This window comes from Telmatherina bonti (assembly GCF_933228915.1).
Source record: "Telmatherina bonti genome assembly, chromosome: 15".
Lineage (NCBI taxonomy): Eukaryota > Metazoa > Chordata > Actinopteri > Atheriniformes > Telmatherinidae > Telmatherina > Telmatherina bonti.
In genome coordinates this window covers 26,442,651-26,462,142 of record NC_136613.1, presented here as the reverse complement: position 1 = coordinate 26,462,142, position 19,492 = coordinate 26,442,651, and the positions used below count along the sequence as shown (strand labels likewise).

Sequence of the window (19,492 nt, the reverse complement as noted above, 5' to 3'; positions counted from 1 at the left end):
TATACATTCAGAAGAATGAAAACAATGTTTTGCTGGGTAGCTCAAAATATGCTCCTTTACACAGAGGATGAAGCTGTTGGATCCAGGTGGGTCCTGGTCCGGAACCCTCTACTGTATGTCCCACCTAATCTCTCAAAATAAAGGACATGCTGCTGAATATTAAAAAGAAGAATATCTGTGCCTTCCTTAAATAAATGTTGGGGAAAAAAAAGGTTTTTAAAAGTGCTGCATTTGCCAATGTGCATTAGATGCAATGATATAAAAAATGGAGCAGCTGGAAAGAGGAAAAAATCTGTAAAACTTCTGATTTAAAAAAGCAGGTTAAGTAAAGAAGCCCAGTTTCTCCAGCTCCTCCCTGGCTGTCTTAAATACAACATTTCAATTAGAAGAAGTCCACACTTAAATACCAGCTATTATAGCTTCTATAAAGTGCTTATTTCACATTCACCTACACATACACACATCCAGCTATTAAGTTAGTGGATCACTTCTTCATCACCTAAGCCCTGTGGTCTGGATCTGCCTTTGGCTCTACCCTTTGATTTAAAAAAAAAAAGCCTGCAACATGACTGCGAGGTATCAGATCAAGTATGACTTCAATATGAGCTTCTTCATGAGAAAATACCACCAGACCCTGTCCCTGGAGGCAGAATTCACACAGAGAACTGGCCCACTATTAGCAAGAACACATTTGCATCCCTGCAGCTGTGGAGGAAAGAAACCGTTGCTGGAATTTTCCCATGATAACGTGTCTCAGGTGAGCAGCCATGTGACATAGCCTGATCACGCCGTACAGCCAAGCAGGGTCACCACTTGTTATGGCAGGAGTGATGATGGCTTGTTGATGGATGAGAAACAGCCTAAACCCCTTGAAATTATTTTTTCCCAACTATGTAAAGTGTTTTAAAGAAATCCCCAAAACTTCGACTCTCTGGGAAACACATTATAATGATTGAATATTTGTACAGAAATGACACTATTTCAGGCAAGCACTTGCTCAATGGCTAAATTTATCACCAGCTAATGATTCCTTTCAGATCATTTTGTGAGAACAACAACCACTGTTTTCACCGCACCTCTCTTTAGTTCAAAGACTATTTTTTTTTAGTGCTAAAATGTTTTCCACGTTCGCTGGAGGATCACCAGAAATTGTAGTGATTAATTTCACAGAAATGCAAAAAGTTCCCAATTGCCCTTCCATCTGCTGAGAGGTTGGAGAAATTGGCTGCAATTTTTGGAGATTTGAAACGATTTTCTTGAATTGTTCCTCTTCTCATCAAAAAGCATTTGAGCAGAACAAATTGGCCATCTAGGCAAATATTACAGGGTGATTTCACACAGCGGTGGAAGTTTGTTTCGAGCCTGCAGACACTCTGATTCTGACTCTCAGCTCGTTTAAAAATACTTTCATAATGGTTTGCTATGGGAGTAAATAGCATTCAACTGGGAAAAAAAGTTCTGTTTTTCTTTTAATTAACACGACCATTTGATAAAAAAAAGAAAACAATGTGCTGATAATGTTCACTGCTTGTCGGCATCATTACCAGGCTACTTGTAAAATCAGATTCTTTTATCTCCACAGAAGCTCCAACATGTCTCGCTTTTTAAGTTTCATTTATTAGTTTGTCAACTTTTAGTAAGCTCCCCAGGACTTTGTGGTTCAGGTGGAAAACCAATAGTCGGGTCTGCTGAATGTGGACATGTATTTCCAGGATCTACAGACTACGCACAGAGAGGAGGCGATACTCCAGGAGCTACTGAATCCCTGTAAACTGCATTGGAGAAAAGAAAACAAGCTTTATTCAGGGATCTGCAACACTGGTCCTTTAGGGCTGGTTTCCTGCAGCCACTGGATGTTTCCTTGGTGCAACACACCCGATGCAAATGAGTAGGTCATTAAAAGACTTGAGCAAAACTTGACAAAAAGCTGTTGGAGAAGCGTTTTACTTTAATCCAAGAGGGAAATCACAAGCTGTAGAAAGATAATTCCTTTAAAATGTTACTATTAGTTTAGCTCAAGTCTTTTCTAGTTTACAGGGCTTGTACTGAGACAAGTTAAATTCATCACAAGTGCCTGAATTGAATAAATGATGTTTTAATGATGCTGAGAAGTAGAGCACGTTATCTCGGTAAAACCCGTGTATTTCATTATTTTTTCTAAATTATCTCAGAAATTCAGGATAACAGAGAAGGTTTAGTTTTATCTCCCAAGTGAATGCAATACACTTCTATACTTTGTGTGTATCAATCATGTGTTACTTGTGAGGAACGTGACAAAAAGAGAAATATAGGTCCTCCCACTAGTAGTAGCTCCTGATATTTTTCTTAACAAAGACAAGTGACGTTTCGGGCCACAGCCCTTCCTCCGACACAAAACGTCACTTGTCTTTGTTAATAAACATATCGGGAGTTACTTCTAGTGTGAGTTACTATTTTTCTCTTGTCATCACTTGCTTTTAGATTCAGCACCTAGTCGTATCTGAATGAGTGTGATTTCAACTTTTTTCTACTTGTGAGCAACATGCCAGACTCCTGGTCCTGTTTTACACAAGAAGCTGCTCAAAACAGCTTCTCAAATACAAGAGTCTCTTCATCAGCCTCTCAACAGGATCTGCAGTATCTTTGTGTCTCAGTGGGAAATATAAGTTCAAGTGTGCTGCTTCTGACCAATCTCTTAAAAATGGTAAAAGTGAAAAAAGTATTGCCTTATGGACACTGGGAGTCTTCGTTCAAAGAACCTGCGAAGCACCTTTGTGAGCAATAATTGCTATGAAGCGATGGGACTGCTTATGTAACTTAAAAAAGAAATTGATTTCTCAAAAGTTTGTTCCTGCTGACTTTCAATAATGTTCAGCTAAGAAAATTAATATTCTTTCTTTAAATGACTTATCTATAAAATTCACCTGCTGCTTTCTCGTGGTGTGTTTGCATACAGCCCAACAAACTCACCAAAATGCATTTAATTACATCTGTACATTATTCATAAAATCACTAAGACTTTATGTGATCCTGCATGACAGACAGTGAAACTAGAAGTTTATCAATAAGCATACTGATTAGCATGAATGGCTTCTGTTTTGTACATAAAAGTAGAAATATCCAGAGTGGGAAAAAACTTACTAAGTTCTTGACCTGTGATGCAACACCACTTTGTTGCTGGTATAAAAACCATCTGCCACAACGGATATCAGGTGCTTAAAGGGATTATTATTATTCTGTAAAAACTGAAATCTAAGTAAGATTAAAAATCTTAAATTGAGTACACATATGCTTATTATTTTTTTTAAAGGTAAGACAAGTCTTAGTTTTTATGCCAGAGAATTCCTCTTGTTTTAAGAGTATTTTTACATGTTTTGGGAAGTCTTGACAAGCCAAATTTTCTTTGTTGGCAGATAATTCAGCTTATTTTAAGCAACATTTATCTAATTTTTTTCTTGTTTTTTTCTTGTATTTATGGCTGAGTTTTTGCAGTGTGAACCAAGCACAAAGCATCATGTAACTTAAATAACAAGTAGCCTGAGCTGGTGTGAAGTGAACCGATTGGTGAAGAAAGCCTCATGAAGGAGACAAGCTTTGTAGACACATTATGCCTGCCTGGCTGTCTCTTTAGCAGAACCACACACGCTGACATACTCTGACCTTTAAAGCTCTGAATCTGCTGAGATAAACACCAGACAAAAGCACCTGCTGGAACATGCTCTCATCTTTCTGCTTCTCTCCCTCGAATATGCATCTTTGCCTCCATACACACAAACCTCTGCAAACTGCCGACAAAAGTCCCATCTATTGTGTTACACATCATAGTGTCTTCTGCTCCGTGATCGCCACTGTCAGTGCTCTCGGTGAAACATTATATTTCCGATTCAAGCGACAAGATAATGAATATAACATCAGCTACAAACATTAGAAGATGACTGCATTATATGCTTCATCACATCACTATCCTCTCAGTAAGAGTGTCTCTTTCATTATCCATCCTGTAGCATCTTATACAAGTCAAGCACCGTTCCACTCACACGCAGACTTATATTTAAGTGACAGAAGAGCCGAGGAGTTTTCAGTATATATTGTAAATGTAAAAAAAAACAAAAAAAAACAACTAAATATTTAAACAGCTCTGAGAACACAGGCCCATGTTTCAGCCCTGATTTCATGGGATGATGGTGACTGCCATTTCTTATCAACTGCATGTAATCACCATAAGCAGCAAAACGTTTGTTTAAGGCAAACATGCCAAAGATGCATAATAAAGAAGGAAAGCAGATGATAAATGGAGGCTTTTCTCTTTCTTACCTTTGGGAAAACTTCCAGTCAAAGGACCGAAAAACTGCCGTAGCTGCACCACCGTGCATCTGATGTGTTACGCTTTCTGAATCCTTTCAATCTAACACCTTCACATAGTAGCACTAAGAGCTGCTATTTCAATCAGGCGTCAAACATATCGAGTGCAGATGCTCTTGTGACTGGTGAGGTGACCGCAGGCTGTAATTCAACTTTAGAGTCAACAGCATCCCAGCAAACTTCCAAAGTGACAGAATTAAATGCATATGTGCAGGAAGGATTAGGCAGGTGTTTGTGTGTGTGTGTGTGTGTGTGTGTAAGCGTGTGTGGGCAGATTACCTGAAGTGGGTGACTTGCTTCTCTCCATGTCAACGGACTGCTGGTTGTCAGTGAGTTCAGTAAGGCCTGCCAAAGCCGAGAAGAGGAGGAGGAAGAGGAAGAGGTGCAGACTGTCAGATTATCTGAATGATGATATGTCGGCTAAACAGAATTCAGTTTGGTTTCATATCAGCCACGCAAAACCCCAAGAGAGAGCAATTTTTAAGTTGTCATGGCATGATAATGTCCCAATACCTCACTACTAGTTGAATGGGTCACAACTGCATGAGAAGTAAGGTCTATATCAACAGCTGACACTTGACTTTTGTTAAGTGAGGATTTTATTTTTTTTTTTAAAGATCCCCCCCCCCCCCGGAGGAGAGTGGCTGATTCTTGATGTGACCTGCACTACGATCTGATTTTCATATAGGTAGCTGTTTTGGGTTCAACCAAATTGATTTGGATGCAAATGGGACTAAAATGACGCATGTTGTAGTGCAAATCACAGCGTAAAGTGGATTACACAAAAACATAACAAAACGAACACACATCCAGTCAGGATCATCTCAAATCACATGCATCAAGCACAAGGCCAAAACAAAATCATACCCCCCCCCCCCCCAACACACACTTTTTGTCACAACTGCTGACATTTCTACTTTTTGTTCCTTTCCGTCTGAGTGTGGGGTGTTTAAGCTGCGCTCACTATGGACTCATTAACAGCATTGCTGAGTTGTCACATTTCAAAAACTTCAACTCATTTAATTATTTCCCTTCAGTCAATGGTTCCAGCAAACTGTATTCATGCTAATTTTCTTTCTATAACTTACACTTGGTGTACAAATGATTGAAGACATTGAAAAGTGCCCTGATCAAACCTTCATTGAAGTATTAAATCAAAAATTCCTTTGTAACCACAAGCAAAAAGAACATATTAAACTTTTTCTGGGCCCAGTGCATGAACAAGGCTTTATTCACCCCACTGACTATACTTTAGTTAAAATATACATCATATGGATCATATAATATTTATAACTGCCCTTACTTAAGAGGTTCAAAGAGTGTCTGTCTTTCTGCAAAGGACATACTGCCGACATGACTGGAATAGGGAACGTTCTGCAAAATGTAGGTGATTTTCTGCCGTTACTCCAGAATGAATTTTTATTCCAATCATCTCTTTGGTTTGTCACTTTGCTGCAGGTCCACATCAGTTCAAATGCCAATCTTGTCTACCAAAACCTACAAAACACTCACCCATCCTCTCATCTCTCCTGCACACACACACCGAGTTCCACCAGCCTTTACTGTAGGAAGGCCCGACTTACTCTGATAGGATGTACGGATCCTTTTCTTTGAATCTGAATAAAAGTTAGACAGGCCGCGCATGCAAAGCTCTGTCAGGCAGGCCCACATGCCCACATCAGCAGCCACAGAGTCACCAAAAGGTGGGAGGAAGAGGAGGAGGGGAAGAGGGAAATAGAAGAAGGAGTGAGAGGTGTGGGTGGAGAGTAGAGAAAAATAGAGAAGGGAGCAAGATTTTAAATAGGGTGAGAAAATAGCAGAATAGCAACAAAAAAAAAAGAGAGAAAAGGAAAAAAAATATTATTAAAAGAGAGAGAATGTAAAGTTACATAAGAGAGAAGGGAGGGACGAGGAAGGAGTTGTGTTTAGACATTTCAGGGGGGAAGGCAGGGGGTGGGGGAGTTGGAGGGGAGAGAGAAGAACACACAGGCTTAGAGTGGAAAAGAAAGTGAGAGCAAGCAGCAACTGCGTTAGTGTCAGGGGAGGACACAGGAGATATACCGGCTAGTCTGGCAAAACTCAGAAATGCTGATGTGATTAGTAATTTGCAGAAAAACCACTGTGTTAGCAGGGAACGTATCATTACTGACAGGAACAACATGACAAAAAATAAATAAAATCTCCTGCTGGACAACTAATTGATTCATGTAGAAAACAGCATTTTTGTTGCAATTTCTTAGTTTAAACTGCATTGATAAGCATGGTTAACAAAATAATGAATCATTATTTTATGAAAATTACATGTTTTTTACATATTGTACACATATACTACATGCACAATCTTTTAGTCAAGTTTTCATCAACAGAAACAAATTAATTGCTGTCTCTTAATCCAAAGTCGTTCAACCTGAATGTTTAGTGAAAACTGGATTCTGGATGTGTGCACCATCATTAGGCAACAACATTATGAATTTTCCTCAGATATTCATTGAAGAGATTTTTGTCTTTAGAAAATGTATAGAAATATATAAACTGTACAGTGTTTATATACATATACAGACTTGAGCTGTATATGTTGGACATATTATAAGCAGTAGTTTTCTGACCAAAGGCAAACCTCGAGGAGGAAAACCAAACAATTGTGGTGGACAGCCATAGTAAGATTATAAAGGTAATAAAGTTTCCTTCAAAATAAAAGAGTTTCCTTCAAGAAGGAAACCTGCCTGTTACTTGGGTTTAGTTTTTGCTGCCTCAGACTAGAAACTGTTGCTGCGTTACACAATCTAAACTTTGTCAAACCAGGCACAGATTGAAAGTTCTTTCTACATCTGATGGTCATCAAGTTTTCTTTTAAAAAAAAAAACTCAAATATACTTTCGAACCTTTCCTAAACTTTTTTTTTGTCTTTTTTTTTTTTTTTTTTTTTACCACCACATTAAACTCTTCCTATTCACATTTTCTAAACATGACTAAGTTTTAGCCTCAATAAGACAACTGAGCAGGTGACTTTTAAAAGAAGTTACTTGTAAATGATCAGTTTTCTTTGATTTTATCTTTTTTGTGTGCAAATATTGGTGAAGTGAAGAATTTTGGCCCAGTTCTTTGAATTGCTCTTCAAATCGAACTACTATTCTTTAGAGAACAACTTTGGCGTAAATGACTTATAATCAGCGATGCAGAGTTTGCAGAACATGACCACTTTAAAGGTAGTGTATGTAAGATTTTCAATATTTTCAAAATAAATTAACAAAAAAAATAACTACAATCATAATTAGTTTTTTTTAAACATGTAGGTTCCAGTCTGTCCACATTTGATGCGTTATTAAATTACAATTTTAATTAATGACAAAGACCCTTCTTGAATGTTTTCTGACCAGTAAAAAGAAAAGTGCTTTCTTTCCACCAGTAGGGTGAGTATAAGCCCATTTATTGCAGAGAGGCACTGAGCTACAGCTCACAAGCGATTCCTGCCCTCATTGGAGCTGGCAAGGAGGAGGTGTGAGGGGTCAGTTTTGCTCATTTCTGCCAACCTGTGGTCGTTTGTGGAGGTAGCAGTTTTGTGGTTTTGCTCACAACCTGGTGTTTGCCACCTGGTGGTGGAAAGAATCGCCTTGAAATCTTACATACTCTGCCTTTAAGGAAGACAAATCCTTTGATCACTTTTCACAATATGGTCACAACATTTTGACTAAAGAACTTGAAAAAAAACACCTGTATCTTTATTGAACAACTCCAATTTGCCCTCACAGCCTTCATACGCTTTGGCACTCTCTGCCAGTTATTCACATTGTTGTTGGGTAACATTATTCAATCCTCGAGGGTCACTGTCCTGCAGGTTTTCAATGTTTCCTGCTTTTACACAAACGACTCAAGTGAAATGAATCCCAGAGCATATAAAGCTCTACACAATGACTCATTCATTTGAGTGTTTGAGTGTTTTAGTGGAGGAGCAGTGCCATGTTAAAAACCTGCAAGATTGTGGCCCTTGAAGACTGGAAGTGACAGCCTTTTTTTTTTTAGGTTATTCTTCGCTAACTACTTGAATTCATGCATTTCTCCATTGAGCCAAATTCCTTCTGCAGCACTTTTTGAAAACAACATCTTTCAGACTGAATTACAGAGTTTGTGAGTCCAGATTCAGCCTGTTTCTAAGATCTATTTAACTATTTTGTAATGAAAGCAGCTTCTATCTGTATCCTGCCATCCATCCTGCTGAGGGCTAACTTGAAACATTGACCTCACGGTAAGCAGTATTTTTACAATACAGTGACATTTACATCAGATTAAATTTTTCTAACGTGCCTTAGTCAGTTGTTTGCATCACACCATCTCAACACCGACTCTGTTTACGATACTCAACAAATCTTTTTGAAAATTCATAGTTGCATAATAATTGTGCACACAATTTAGGATACAGATATACATGTGTGGTGAAAACAGCTAAAAATGTGTTGGGAAAGACAGAAAACATCTTTTGTGAACACAGCTTAGCAAGCGGGATGTTGGTTTTTGCGCTTGACCTTATTCAGTTCGTATCAACTTCAGCACAGTGAGTGCTTCGGATCAAATACCACCACATGGGGTGCCGAAGACCTGATCAACTGGTTTAATTTTTTCTCTCATCCTGGATTTTACTTTATCATGCACATAAAGACATTTACAGGAGTCAGTAAAAGTCTTTGTGCAACACCAAATATAAAAACTGTGGCTTTCAAGCATTCATCCCTGCAGCTAAGCACAATTCATAAATACTTGTAAAGAGCTTAATCCTCATAAAAATGTTCCAAAACTTTAAATTTAGCCAGTTTTTCATCTAATAAAAGTGTCCCATGTTTTTTTATACACTATGTTCTGCTCTGTAGCTTTGGATATCACTAGATGGCAGATTAGATGTGAGTTAGTTTAGAGGCCTTTGCCAGCTAAGACGAAGAGCAGAGAAAAGAAATGCGGGGGAGTCAGGACATACGACGAGACCTCTGTGGCTTTTGACTAACAGATCTGTGCTCAAGCAGGACTTCAAAACAGAGCAGACATGAACCAAGTGACAACATGCATAATAATGCCAATGTTGGATGACACATAACCTGTTAACATGCACCTCGTAGCATAGTGACAAGTGTTGCTGTAAATATGTGTTGTGACAGAAAAGGAGGAAAGAAAGGAAGACAGAATATGTGCTCTCTGGTTCTTTGATTTTTTTAATCGAGAAATGAGTCATTTCAGGAATGTCTGAAGATGTACTGAGCTGAACTGTCTTTTGCCTTGAAGTGTTTTACAGTCTGATTCTGTAAGTTTAATATTTTTCTTTATGCAGGTAACTCAAACATATATTGTGTCACCTTCAAACTAACCAAACACAATAGGCAGCTAATTAATACAATTAAAGGGATACTGTGTAACTTTTGACTCAAACGTTAGCCTTATGAGAGTAATGATGGATGATTGTGACGGTGCTGCGAGGGGGCTGCCCTCTTCATAAACCCGACATGGTAGGAGCAGTCACTCTTTTAAGGGATCATGTGACCTGGACGCTTTGCTTTAGAGCTCCCATTGCCATAAACACAGAGGGCTGTGCTTTGTGCTACTTGTTGGTCTTTGAACGAAAGTTTGTTAGGGCTGAATGGAGTAAGAAAGTGATAATGGCGCCTGATGAGCCAAGAAAGAGAAAGTGGGAAAGACACAAGTCTATCTTGGCAAAGAATTTGCTTGTTGGAGTCTGGTAAAATGCAAAACCCACTCTGTTTGCCTGGGTATTATTAGAGTGGTAAGTTAGCTCTTTGCCGGTTGTGAAAACATATCAAAATTTGTCTTTATTTTGCTGTTAAATAAAATCCAAGTGCTGCTGGTAGCAACTAATCTGCTACAGACTAAAGCTAATGTAACTCCCTAAAATTTAATGAAAAATGCAGATAAGACTGTTTAATTTTGTTTAATTTTAATTTTAATTTTAATTGTGTGACAGTGTCATGTGACGGTGGAAAGTTACAGGTTTAGTGCGCACAGTGATCAAAAGTTACACAGTATTCCTTGAAGGAAAAAGTGTGCTACTCTTGTAAGAGAGATAGTAACTGGTCATTTTGTTATGTTGCAAGTGAAATGAAAGTAGTAAAGCTCAAAGTAGCCAAGACTTTTTTCAATTTCCACCACCGCTAATCAGCACAGAACAAAATACACAAACACAGGTACTTAAGAAGATGGGAATTTTTCCTCCCCTGTTCTCAGAAAAAGGAAATAAGAAATAATCATAAACCTACATGACACCACTGTTTACAAAAATGTAGAAAATGAAGACATAAACAAATCTTTATTCAATACTGAACTCAAGACTACGACAGTGAGGCCAGACATGCTAAATTTATTTTACTGTTCCACATGTGAAACCACCTCCTAAAGTCACCAAACCAACTACAGATCCAGCCAAGCTGAGGTTTGCTGCCCCTAGAAGACTTTGTTTTTTCTTTGTAGCAGTGTGATTTATGCTCCATGCAATTATTCCATTGCACTTATGTGCAAACTCGTATAATGCTATAGATGTAGATGACTGTATCTAGGGTTAAAGTAATATTTTTAACCTTAACTTTCCATGCCTCTGGTTAGTTTTGATGGTACACAAGCATTCCTTATGTACATGTTTAGCAAAACCTGGGCAGAAAAAAAACTCCATTTACAAGCTAGTTTTCTAGTCCAGGGCATCTCATGTGCTTTACGGCCCACTTCAGGCACAAGCAACTGGGTATCAACACACTGGCCACTTTCAGAAGAAGCAAGGACAAAAGTCAGCACTGGACTGTAAGTTTCACTGGCTGAAGAGAGTTAAAAGAGGTGATAGGATACAAGGAGAATGACAAATCACCCTTCATTAGGAGGCACCACAGTACATTCATCCAAAGTTCAGCTGTGCCACATTAAACCAGCACACAATCCAGTGTTACTACCTCAAAAGCAATGTTTCCAGTCCACATATCCACATTACAGTTGAAGACAACTCTTAAGTCTAGAAAGTGCTTTCCATACCACCTCATCAGCTATTTTGTAGATCTACATAATGAAATTAAAACTGTGGTCATCAAAATACCTGTGTTGGTGTGTTCAACCTTTTGATGATGTTACATTACATATTATAAGAACAAATTTAAACCATTTTTATGATTGTTTTTAAACTATTCATGTAAATGACGTAAGATTTTTTTTTTTTATCTGTCTAAAGTTTAATAGAAGAATAGAGACAGGAGCAGAGAACAGAAGAAGAAAGGGACAGAACGGTACAGCAGTGTGGATGGGTTGAGTGTTTATAAAGACCTTACTGTGTAGGTGCACAGGGAGTATGCATATGTGTTAGTGTGGCAACATCCCAGAGGGGTGTATGTGCATGTCCGTGCTACCTGAGGTGGACTGTCTGTTCCTGCGAGGGGAACGGGTAAGGCGTTGGTAGGGGTCAGTGGCTCCGTACAGATCCAGTGTCGACATACACAACACGATGGTCTTCTGCAAGTAGTCCACCACCGCTAGTCCATTGCAGTTCCCAAATGCCAAGCTGGACATACACAAACACAGCAAGGAAGCATGTGTGCAGGCGCTGTTAAGCCAAGATAGCCATGGTGAGATTTTCCACTACTTTATTCTGACCGACATTAGAGTAGCCGAACCAAACACCGTCACATTTCCTTTGACATTTTGATGCAGTTACTGATGATAAAAGTCTGGGTTTATCTCAAATTCCTGGTATTTCTGCAATCTTAATATTAATACTGAATTTCCTTTCAGAAGATAGCATTCCGATCAGATTTCTCTGTTATTGGGACTTTAATTCAGCATTCAATAATTACAATTCTAAAAGAGAAAATAAGAGAATGAACATGTTAGCCCAGTAGCGGCTCATACTGCACAAAGGGAAGCTCTAATTCACGGACTCTTGTCACACTACGAAGACGTCATACTGGAGGCCACGTGTATGACACTTAACCTGCTGAATAACACATTTTTATATTCATGTCTTGCAAGTCATGTCATGTTATATTACCCTTCGTTGCCCGTCAGAAAACAACAGCCTACGGATATGTTACCATCTGACAAGTTACAACCATGGAAGGTGACACCACTGCATACTGGACAAGTGGTCAGATATACAAATGACTTTCTTCTGGTACGTCTGGGCTGTCAGTTCACATTACTGTCGTATGAATAGATGGTTGACAATCTCACTAATGATTTGTTATTTTCACCAAAATGTGCCTGCATCTTCGGGCTACACTGCTCGAGTAAATAACAATATCAAGACCCTGATTGCACACTTTAAAACAGATTACAAAGCAGCAGTCTCTTTTTTTACCCAGAATTTCACACTAATCAGCACTTCATGCAAAACAAACGGCAAAACGAGAAGAAAATCACAAAAAAGCCCCTCAAAAATGGGAAAGAAGGAAATTAAATTGAGATAACATTAGTGTCTGAAGCTTCATTTAATTATTGGCTACATGCTTTTTCATCAGAATGTTACTCTACATGTGTTGTGCCCTTACTTACGTTTAAGCTTTAATTTTCAGCAGTTTTGATCATTCCCTATGACTTGGCGTTTTTGTTTGATGTATTTTATTCTTTTGTTCTTCTATTATTTTCAATTTGTGCAGTACTTTGTGTGACTGGTTGTTGTTAGTGTGCTGTGGAAATAAACTTCAACTTGAACTTATAGTTCATGCAGTAAACAGACAGAAAACATACTTTGGTACAAACACTATATTATATAAAGATAATCAGAGAAGTCAGTCTAGTGTTTTCAACTTTAGATTAAAAAAAAAAAAATGTTAAAAAATGAGGAGATGAAAGTACAGTCTATAAATGCAAAACCTTCTTTTTACCATTTAATCAGAGCTGTGGCCACTGAAGCATGTCTGTATGATGTGCAAATATGTTAAAATTATTTATTTTTCTTTTCTCTTAATGTGGTAGCAACAAAATATAGTGCATATGAGTTAAAGAGGCAGCAAAAGACAAGGAAACAAAATAAATCATATTGCGCAACTCCATTCTAGCCATCAGTAGCTTCAGAAATTATTCAAATGTCACTGCCTTGACCTGTAATGAGCTTTTAAGCCGAGCTGTGATTTTATGAATTGCTTGCATCAGAAATCAAAGCCACTGATGGGGTCTTAAAGACCAAAGAGACAAGAAGTGTTGCCACACTTTGAGAACTGACAACATGTACTCATGTAAGTATAATCGCTGTTACAGAACATGGGTTGATTTTCTCAAGATAGCTGGAAAATGTTAGTCTGATTAGATGAAAACATTTAGGTGAGTTGGTCACCTGGTAGCAGCAATACACACACAATACACTATGAACCAGTTTCAGAGACAGGGCCTGGTGTAAACCTGGCATTAGCCTGTACATTTAAACCACTTGCCTAATCTCTGTTTAAGGTTGTTTTAGTTAATCTGATACTATAAGTAAACCCGGTTCTAATAAAAACTCTGAAAGGAGACAGACAGATCAGGTATGAGTGTAAATCTGAAAATGAAACAATAGCAAATGTAAAAAAGAAAAAAAAACAAAGAATCATTATGTAAAGGAATGATTGATCTAAAAAGATTTCAGGTAAGTTACTCATACTCAGCCAGTGTGTCCATACAAGGGTTAAATTTGAGCTTTAGAAAAGTGTCTCACTTTGGTTTGTCTGCAGTTTTCACAGCGGGCTCACCTGTGTTTGTCTACATAGGCTTCAAGTTGGTTCTATTAGGTTTTCAGCTGGGGCCCAACTTTGGGTCCATTTAGCCAGAATTTCTAAAAAAAAAAAAGTAAGAGCCCTGTTTAAAATGGCCCTGTTAATGTCCATTCACACTTAGCCCACCTTGTTGGTCTCATACAGACAGCCCACATGGGCTTCAGATATGGGTCTATGTACACATGGGCATGTTAAATTTTCGCAGTTCAAGCCCATGCTTGAGCCCATGCCCAAATGCAACCTTATGGGCTTTACATGGACATGCTGGCTGGGATATGGGGCCCAGAACCTTTTATATTTCTCAGAGTTGCAACATCCATTGGCTTTGCTGTATTAGTGGCCACAAGGGTCATGGAGACTTAAATAGTTCCAAACAAACCCTGCAGAGGTGGAAAACCCTGGTCCAGAAAGTAAAAGTCCTGCCATGTTTTTGGATCTGCCTGTACATTTAGAACAGGTGTTTTCACTAACAGGCTTGTTTACCTGGCAAATAAACTCTGCTCATTAAATTCAGCTCGTTTAGCGACTGTTTGCAACAGCTACCAGACAGGACTTTTACTTTCTGGACCAGGAATTGGCCCCTCTGAAGCCCTGCACTGTCAGATTCTACTCCAACACAGACAGCGGCAATCAGAACGCTGATAATGTATGAAATAAGTGTAACCGGCAGAATAATTTCACACGTTTTTGTAGGAAAATATTTATTTTAGCCAACTATTAATTATTGAAGATCAGGCATGTTGGTCATTATACAGACATCTTTCTATAGACATCTTCCCCGCCAGAGTTTGAACGCTTTACCTCAGACGAACAATGGGAACAAGGAAAAAAAACTGGGTTTGTTTAGTAAAGACTGTAACTAAAATAACATATCAGATACTGAATCCTTTGTTTCCCTGCTGGCATACATCCTTGTGGGATATTCTCACCATAGTATTGCAGTTTTACTACCTTGGTAACTTATATTATTATGCAGTATCTACAGCATGCTTTAGAAAATTCATGAAGCAATTTGCTTTAGTTTGCTCCTTGTGGTTCAATTGAGCTGATCTAAGATCTGTCAATCAGGATGTTGTACAAATGTGTCCACAACATCTGGGTATTGATAATTTTCCTCCAAATTTTAACCCTGATCTTAAAAAAAAATAAAAAAAGGGAATTTTTTTCAGTATTTATATTGTCTGGGTGATTACTTCAGGCCCCCTCCCTGAGCCGTCACCTTATCGTGGTAGAGGGGTTTGTGCGTCCCGAAGATCCTAGCAGCTATGTTGTCGGGGGCTTTATGCCCCTGGTAGGGTCACCCATGGCAAACAGGTGTCTAGGGGAGGGACCAGACCAAGCACGGCTCATCGACCTCTACGATGACGACCAACCTGGGCATGAATGTTCCCTTGCCCGGACGCGGGTTACCGGGACCCCCCTCTGGAGCCAGGCCTGGAGGTGGGGTATGAGAGCGAGCGTCTGGTGGCCGGGCCTTCGCCCATGGGGCCCGGTCGGGCTCAGCCCGAAAGGGTTACATGGGTCCCACCTCCCGTGGGCTCACCATCTGCGGGAGGAGCCGTAGGGGTCGGGTGCAGTGTGAGCTGGGCGGCAGCAAGGGGTGGGGACCCTGGCGGTCCGATCCCTGGCTGCAGAAGTTGGCTCTAGGGACGTGGAACGTCACCTCTCTGGTGGGGAAGGAGCCTGAGCTTTTGCGCGAGGTTGAGCGGTTCTGGCTAGATATTGTTGGACTCACCTCGACGCATGGCTTGGGCTCTGGAACCAGTACCCTCGAAAGGGGCTGGACTTTCTTCCACTCTGGAGTTGCTCATGGTGGGAGGCGCCGAGCAGGTGTGGGCATTCTCATCAGCCCCCAGCTTGGTGCCTGCACGTTGGGGTTTACCCCGGTGGATGAAAGGGTAGTTTCCCTCCGCCTCCGGGTGGGGGGACGGGTCCTGACTGTTGTCTGTGCTTATGCACCGAACAGCAGTTCAGAGTACCCACCCTTTCTGGATTCCTTGGAAGGAGTGCTGGAGGGTGCTCCTTCTGGGGACTCCATTGTTCTGCTGGGGGACTTCAATGCTCACGTGGGCAATGACAGTGAGACCTGGAGGGGAGTGATTGGGAGGCATGGTCCCCCCCCTCTGAACCCAAATGGTGTTTTGTTATTGGACTTCTGTGCTCGTCATGGATTGTCCATAACGAACATCATGTTCCAACATAAGAGTGTCCATATGTACACCTGGCATCAGGATTCCCAGGGCCGCAGTTTGATGATCGATTTTGTAGTCGTATCGTCGGACCTGCGGCCACATGCCTTGGACACTCGGGTGAAGAGGGGGGTGGAGCTGTCAACTGATCACCACCTGGTGGTGAGTTGGCTCAGGTGGTGGGGGAGGAGGCCGGTCAGATCTGGCAGACCCAAACGTGTTGTGAGGGTCTGCTGGGAACGTCTGGCTGAGTCCCCCGTCAGAGCGAGCTTCAACTCCCACCTTCAGCAGAGCTTCAACCATGTCCCGAGTGAGGTGGGGGACATTGAGTCCGAATGGGCTGTGTTCCGTGCCTCTATTGCTGAGGCCGGAGCTGTGGCTGTAAGGTCGTTGGTGCCTGTCGTGGCGGTAATCCCAGGACTCTTTGGTGGACACCAACAGTGAGGGATGCCGTCAAGCTGAAGAAGGAGTCCTATTGGGCCTTCTTGGCCTGTGGGACTCTGGAGGCAGCTGATGGGTACCGGCGGGCTAAGCGGCATGCGGCTTCGACTGTTGCCGAGGCAAAAACTCGGGCATGGGAGGAGTTTGGCGAGGCCATGGAGAAAGACTTCCGGACGGCTTCGAGGAGATTCTGGTCCACCATCCGGCGGCTCAGGAGGGGGAAGCAGTGCTCCATCAATACTGTGTACAGTGGAGGTGGGGAGCTGCTGACCTCAACTCAGGACGTAGTGGGTCGGTGGAAGGAATACTTCGAAGACCTCCTCAATCCTACCAACACGTCTTCCAATGAGGAAGCAGAGCTGGTGGACTCAGGGGTGGACTCTCCTATCTCTGGGGCTGAAGTCGCTGAGGTGGTCAAAAAGCTCCTTGGCGGCAAGGCCCCGGGGGTGGATGAGATCCGCCCGGAGTTCCTTAAGGCTCTGGATGCTGTGGGGCTGTCCTGGCTGACACGCCTCTGCAGCATTGCGTGGACATCAGGGGCAGTACCGCTGGATTGGCAGAGTGGGGTGGTGGTCCCCCTTTTTAAGAAGGGGGACCGGAGGGTGTGTTCCAATTACAGGGGAATCACACTCCTCAGCCTCCCTGGTAAGGTCTATTCAGGGGTCCTGGAGAGGAGGGTCCGCCGGATAGTCGAATCCTGGATGAGGAGGAGCAGTGTGGTTTTCGTCCTGGTCGCGGAACAGTGGACCAGCTCTATACCCTCTTTGGGGTTCTGGAGGGGGCATGGGAGTTTGCCCAACCAGTCTACATGTGTTTTGTGGACCTGGAGAAGGCATTCGACCGTGTCCCCCGGGGGCTCCTGTGGGGGGTACTCCGGGAGTATGGGGTACCGGACCCCCTTGTAAGGGCTGTCCGGTCCCTGTACGACAGGTGTCAGAGCTTGGTCCGCATTGCCGGTAGTAAGTCGGATTCGTTTCCGGTGAGGGTTGGACTCCGCCAAGGCTGCCCTTTATCACCGATTCTGTTCATAACTTATATGGACAGAATTTCTAGGCGCAGCCGAGGTGTTGAGGGGATCCGACTTGGTGGCCTCAGGATTGGGTCCCTGATTTTTGCGGATGACGTGGTCCTGTTGGCTTCATCTGGTCGTGATCTCCAGCTCTCGCTTGAGCGATTCACGGCTGAGTGTGAAGCGGCTGGGATGAGAATCAGCACCTCCAAGTCTGAGACCATGGTCCTAAGCCGGAATAGGGTGGATTGCCCTCTCCGGGTCGGGAGTGAGGTCCTGCCTCAAGTGGAGGAGTTTAAATATCTCGGGGTCTTGTTCACAAGTGAGGGAAGGATGGAGCGCGAGATCGACAGACGGATCGGTGCGGTGTCTGCAGTAATGCGGGCTCTGCGCCGGTCTGTCGTGGTGAAGAAGGAGCTGAGCCAGAAGGCGAAGCTCTCGATTTACCAGTCGATGTACGTTCCTACCCTCACCTATGGTCACGAGCTGTGGGTCGTGACCGAAAGAAGGAGATCTCGTATACAGGCGGCTGAAATGGGTTTCCTCCGCAGGGTGGCCGGGCTCACCCTTACAGATAGGGTGAGGAGCTCGGTCATTCGGGAGGGGCTCAGAGTAGAGCCGCTGCTCCTCCGCATCGAGAGGAACCAGTTGAGGTGGCTCGGGCATCTGGTCAGGATGCCTCCTGGACGCCTCCCTGGTGAGGTGTTCCAGGCACGTCCCTCTGGGAGGAGACCCCGGGGAAGACCCAGGACACGCTGGAGGGATTATATCTCTCGGCTGGCCTGGGAACGCCTCGGGATCCCCCCCGCAGAGTTGGCAAATGTGGCTGGGGAGAGGGAAGTCTGGGCTTCCCTGCTTAGGCTGCTGCCCCCGCAACCTGACCCCGGATAAGCGGCAGAAGATGGATGGATGGATGGATGGATGGATTACTTCAGGCTTTAACACTCATTACTATCAATAATATTTGTCAATGAAAGTCCAAAGAGGGACTTATTGCACAAGAAAATACATTTTAAATGCCTGAAACATCTTACTGCAGCTGGAAATGTTTATTTATTACCTTATAACCAGATACAACCTTATCTAAGCTTCATACATAAAGAAGCCCACATACACTGAAAGTCTGCTCACAGATGCACATCAACAGATGGCGAGACCTATGCATACACAAAATGCGGGTGTGGTTTAGATTAAGTGTGTTTTCAAGTGGTTTAGGGTTTAATCTTTGTCAAATTCTCCCTTCTTGCTGTAATTTGAAACCACCAGCCTGCAACTCATCTATTCTGACTTCAACAAAAAAAAAAAACCCATGTTGTGTTTCACTGGGATGAGACTGTGTCTAAATCAACTACTCTCAGTCCTCTGCAGTCTAAAAGGTGATCATTTTAATCTAGTTTCCAGCACCTACTTTACACCTGTATATTTGACTATTGTCAAATATATATATGACTCATATATGACTAAAAGGCAACGCAGATGATTAAATACACTGTGTAAAGTACATGTAAAGAGCATATATGAAGACTTACAGGCCATAGGCCGAGTTGATGTCCAGGCTGGTGATCTGTTGTGGAGGTTCTCCATCCACCCACAGCAGCTGGATGACCAGGTCTGACTGGTAGCCAGGAGGCACCCGAACCGCTCGCTCTCTCACCCTGAAAGAGCCACAGAGCAGAGCTTGGAGTGAGTTGTACATTATCATCCCCTTCATAATGACACTTTGTGAACAACTTTGATGGCTCTCTGCTAAAAAAAAAAAAAAAAATTATAATAAAATTGATCAACGTTTTTTC

The 19,492-nt window shown here is 42.0% G+C and overlaps 1 protein-coding gene across 1 annotated transcript in view; it reads right to left on the bottom strand.

Moving 5' to 3' along the window:
- The window catches only part of stxbp5l (syntaxin binding protein 5L), a gene marked incomplete at its 5' end in the record, with an annotated part of 175,901 nt that overhangs the window by 25,697 nt on the left and 130,712 nt on the right, over nt 1-19,492 (bottom strand). Inside the window, 3 exons of the mRNA XM_079253891.1 lie at nt 4,621-4,686; nt 11,724-11,875; nt 19,229-19,354. Coding sequence (XP_079110017.1) covers nt 4,621-4,686; nt 11,724-11,875; nt 19,229-19,354 — 344 coding nt within the window. The remainder of the gene's footprint in view (nt 1-4,620; nt 4,687-11,723; nt 11,876-19,228; nt 19,355-19,492) is intronic.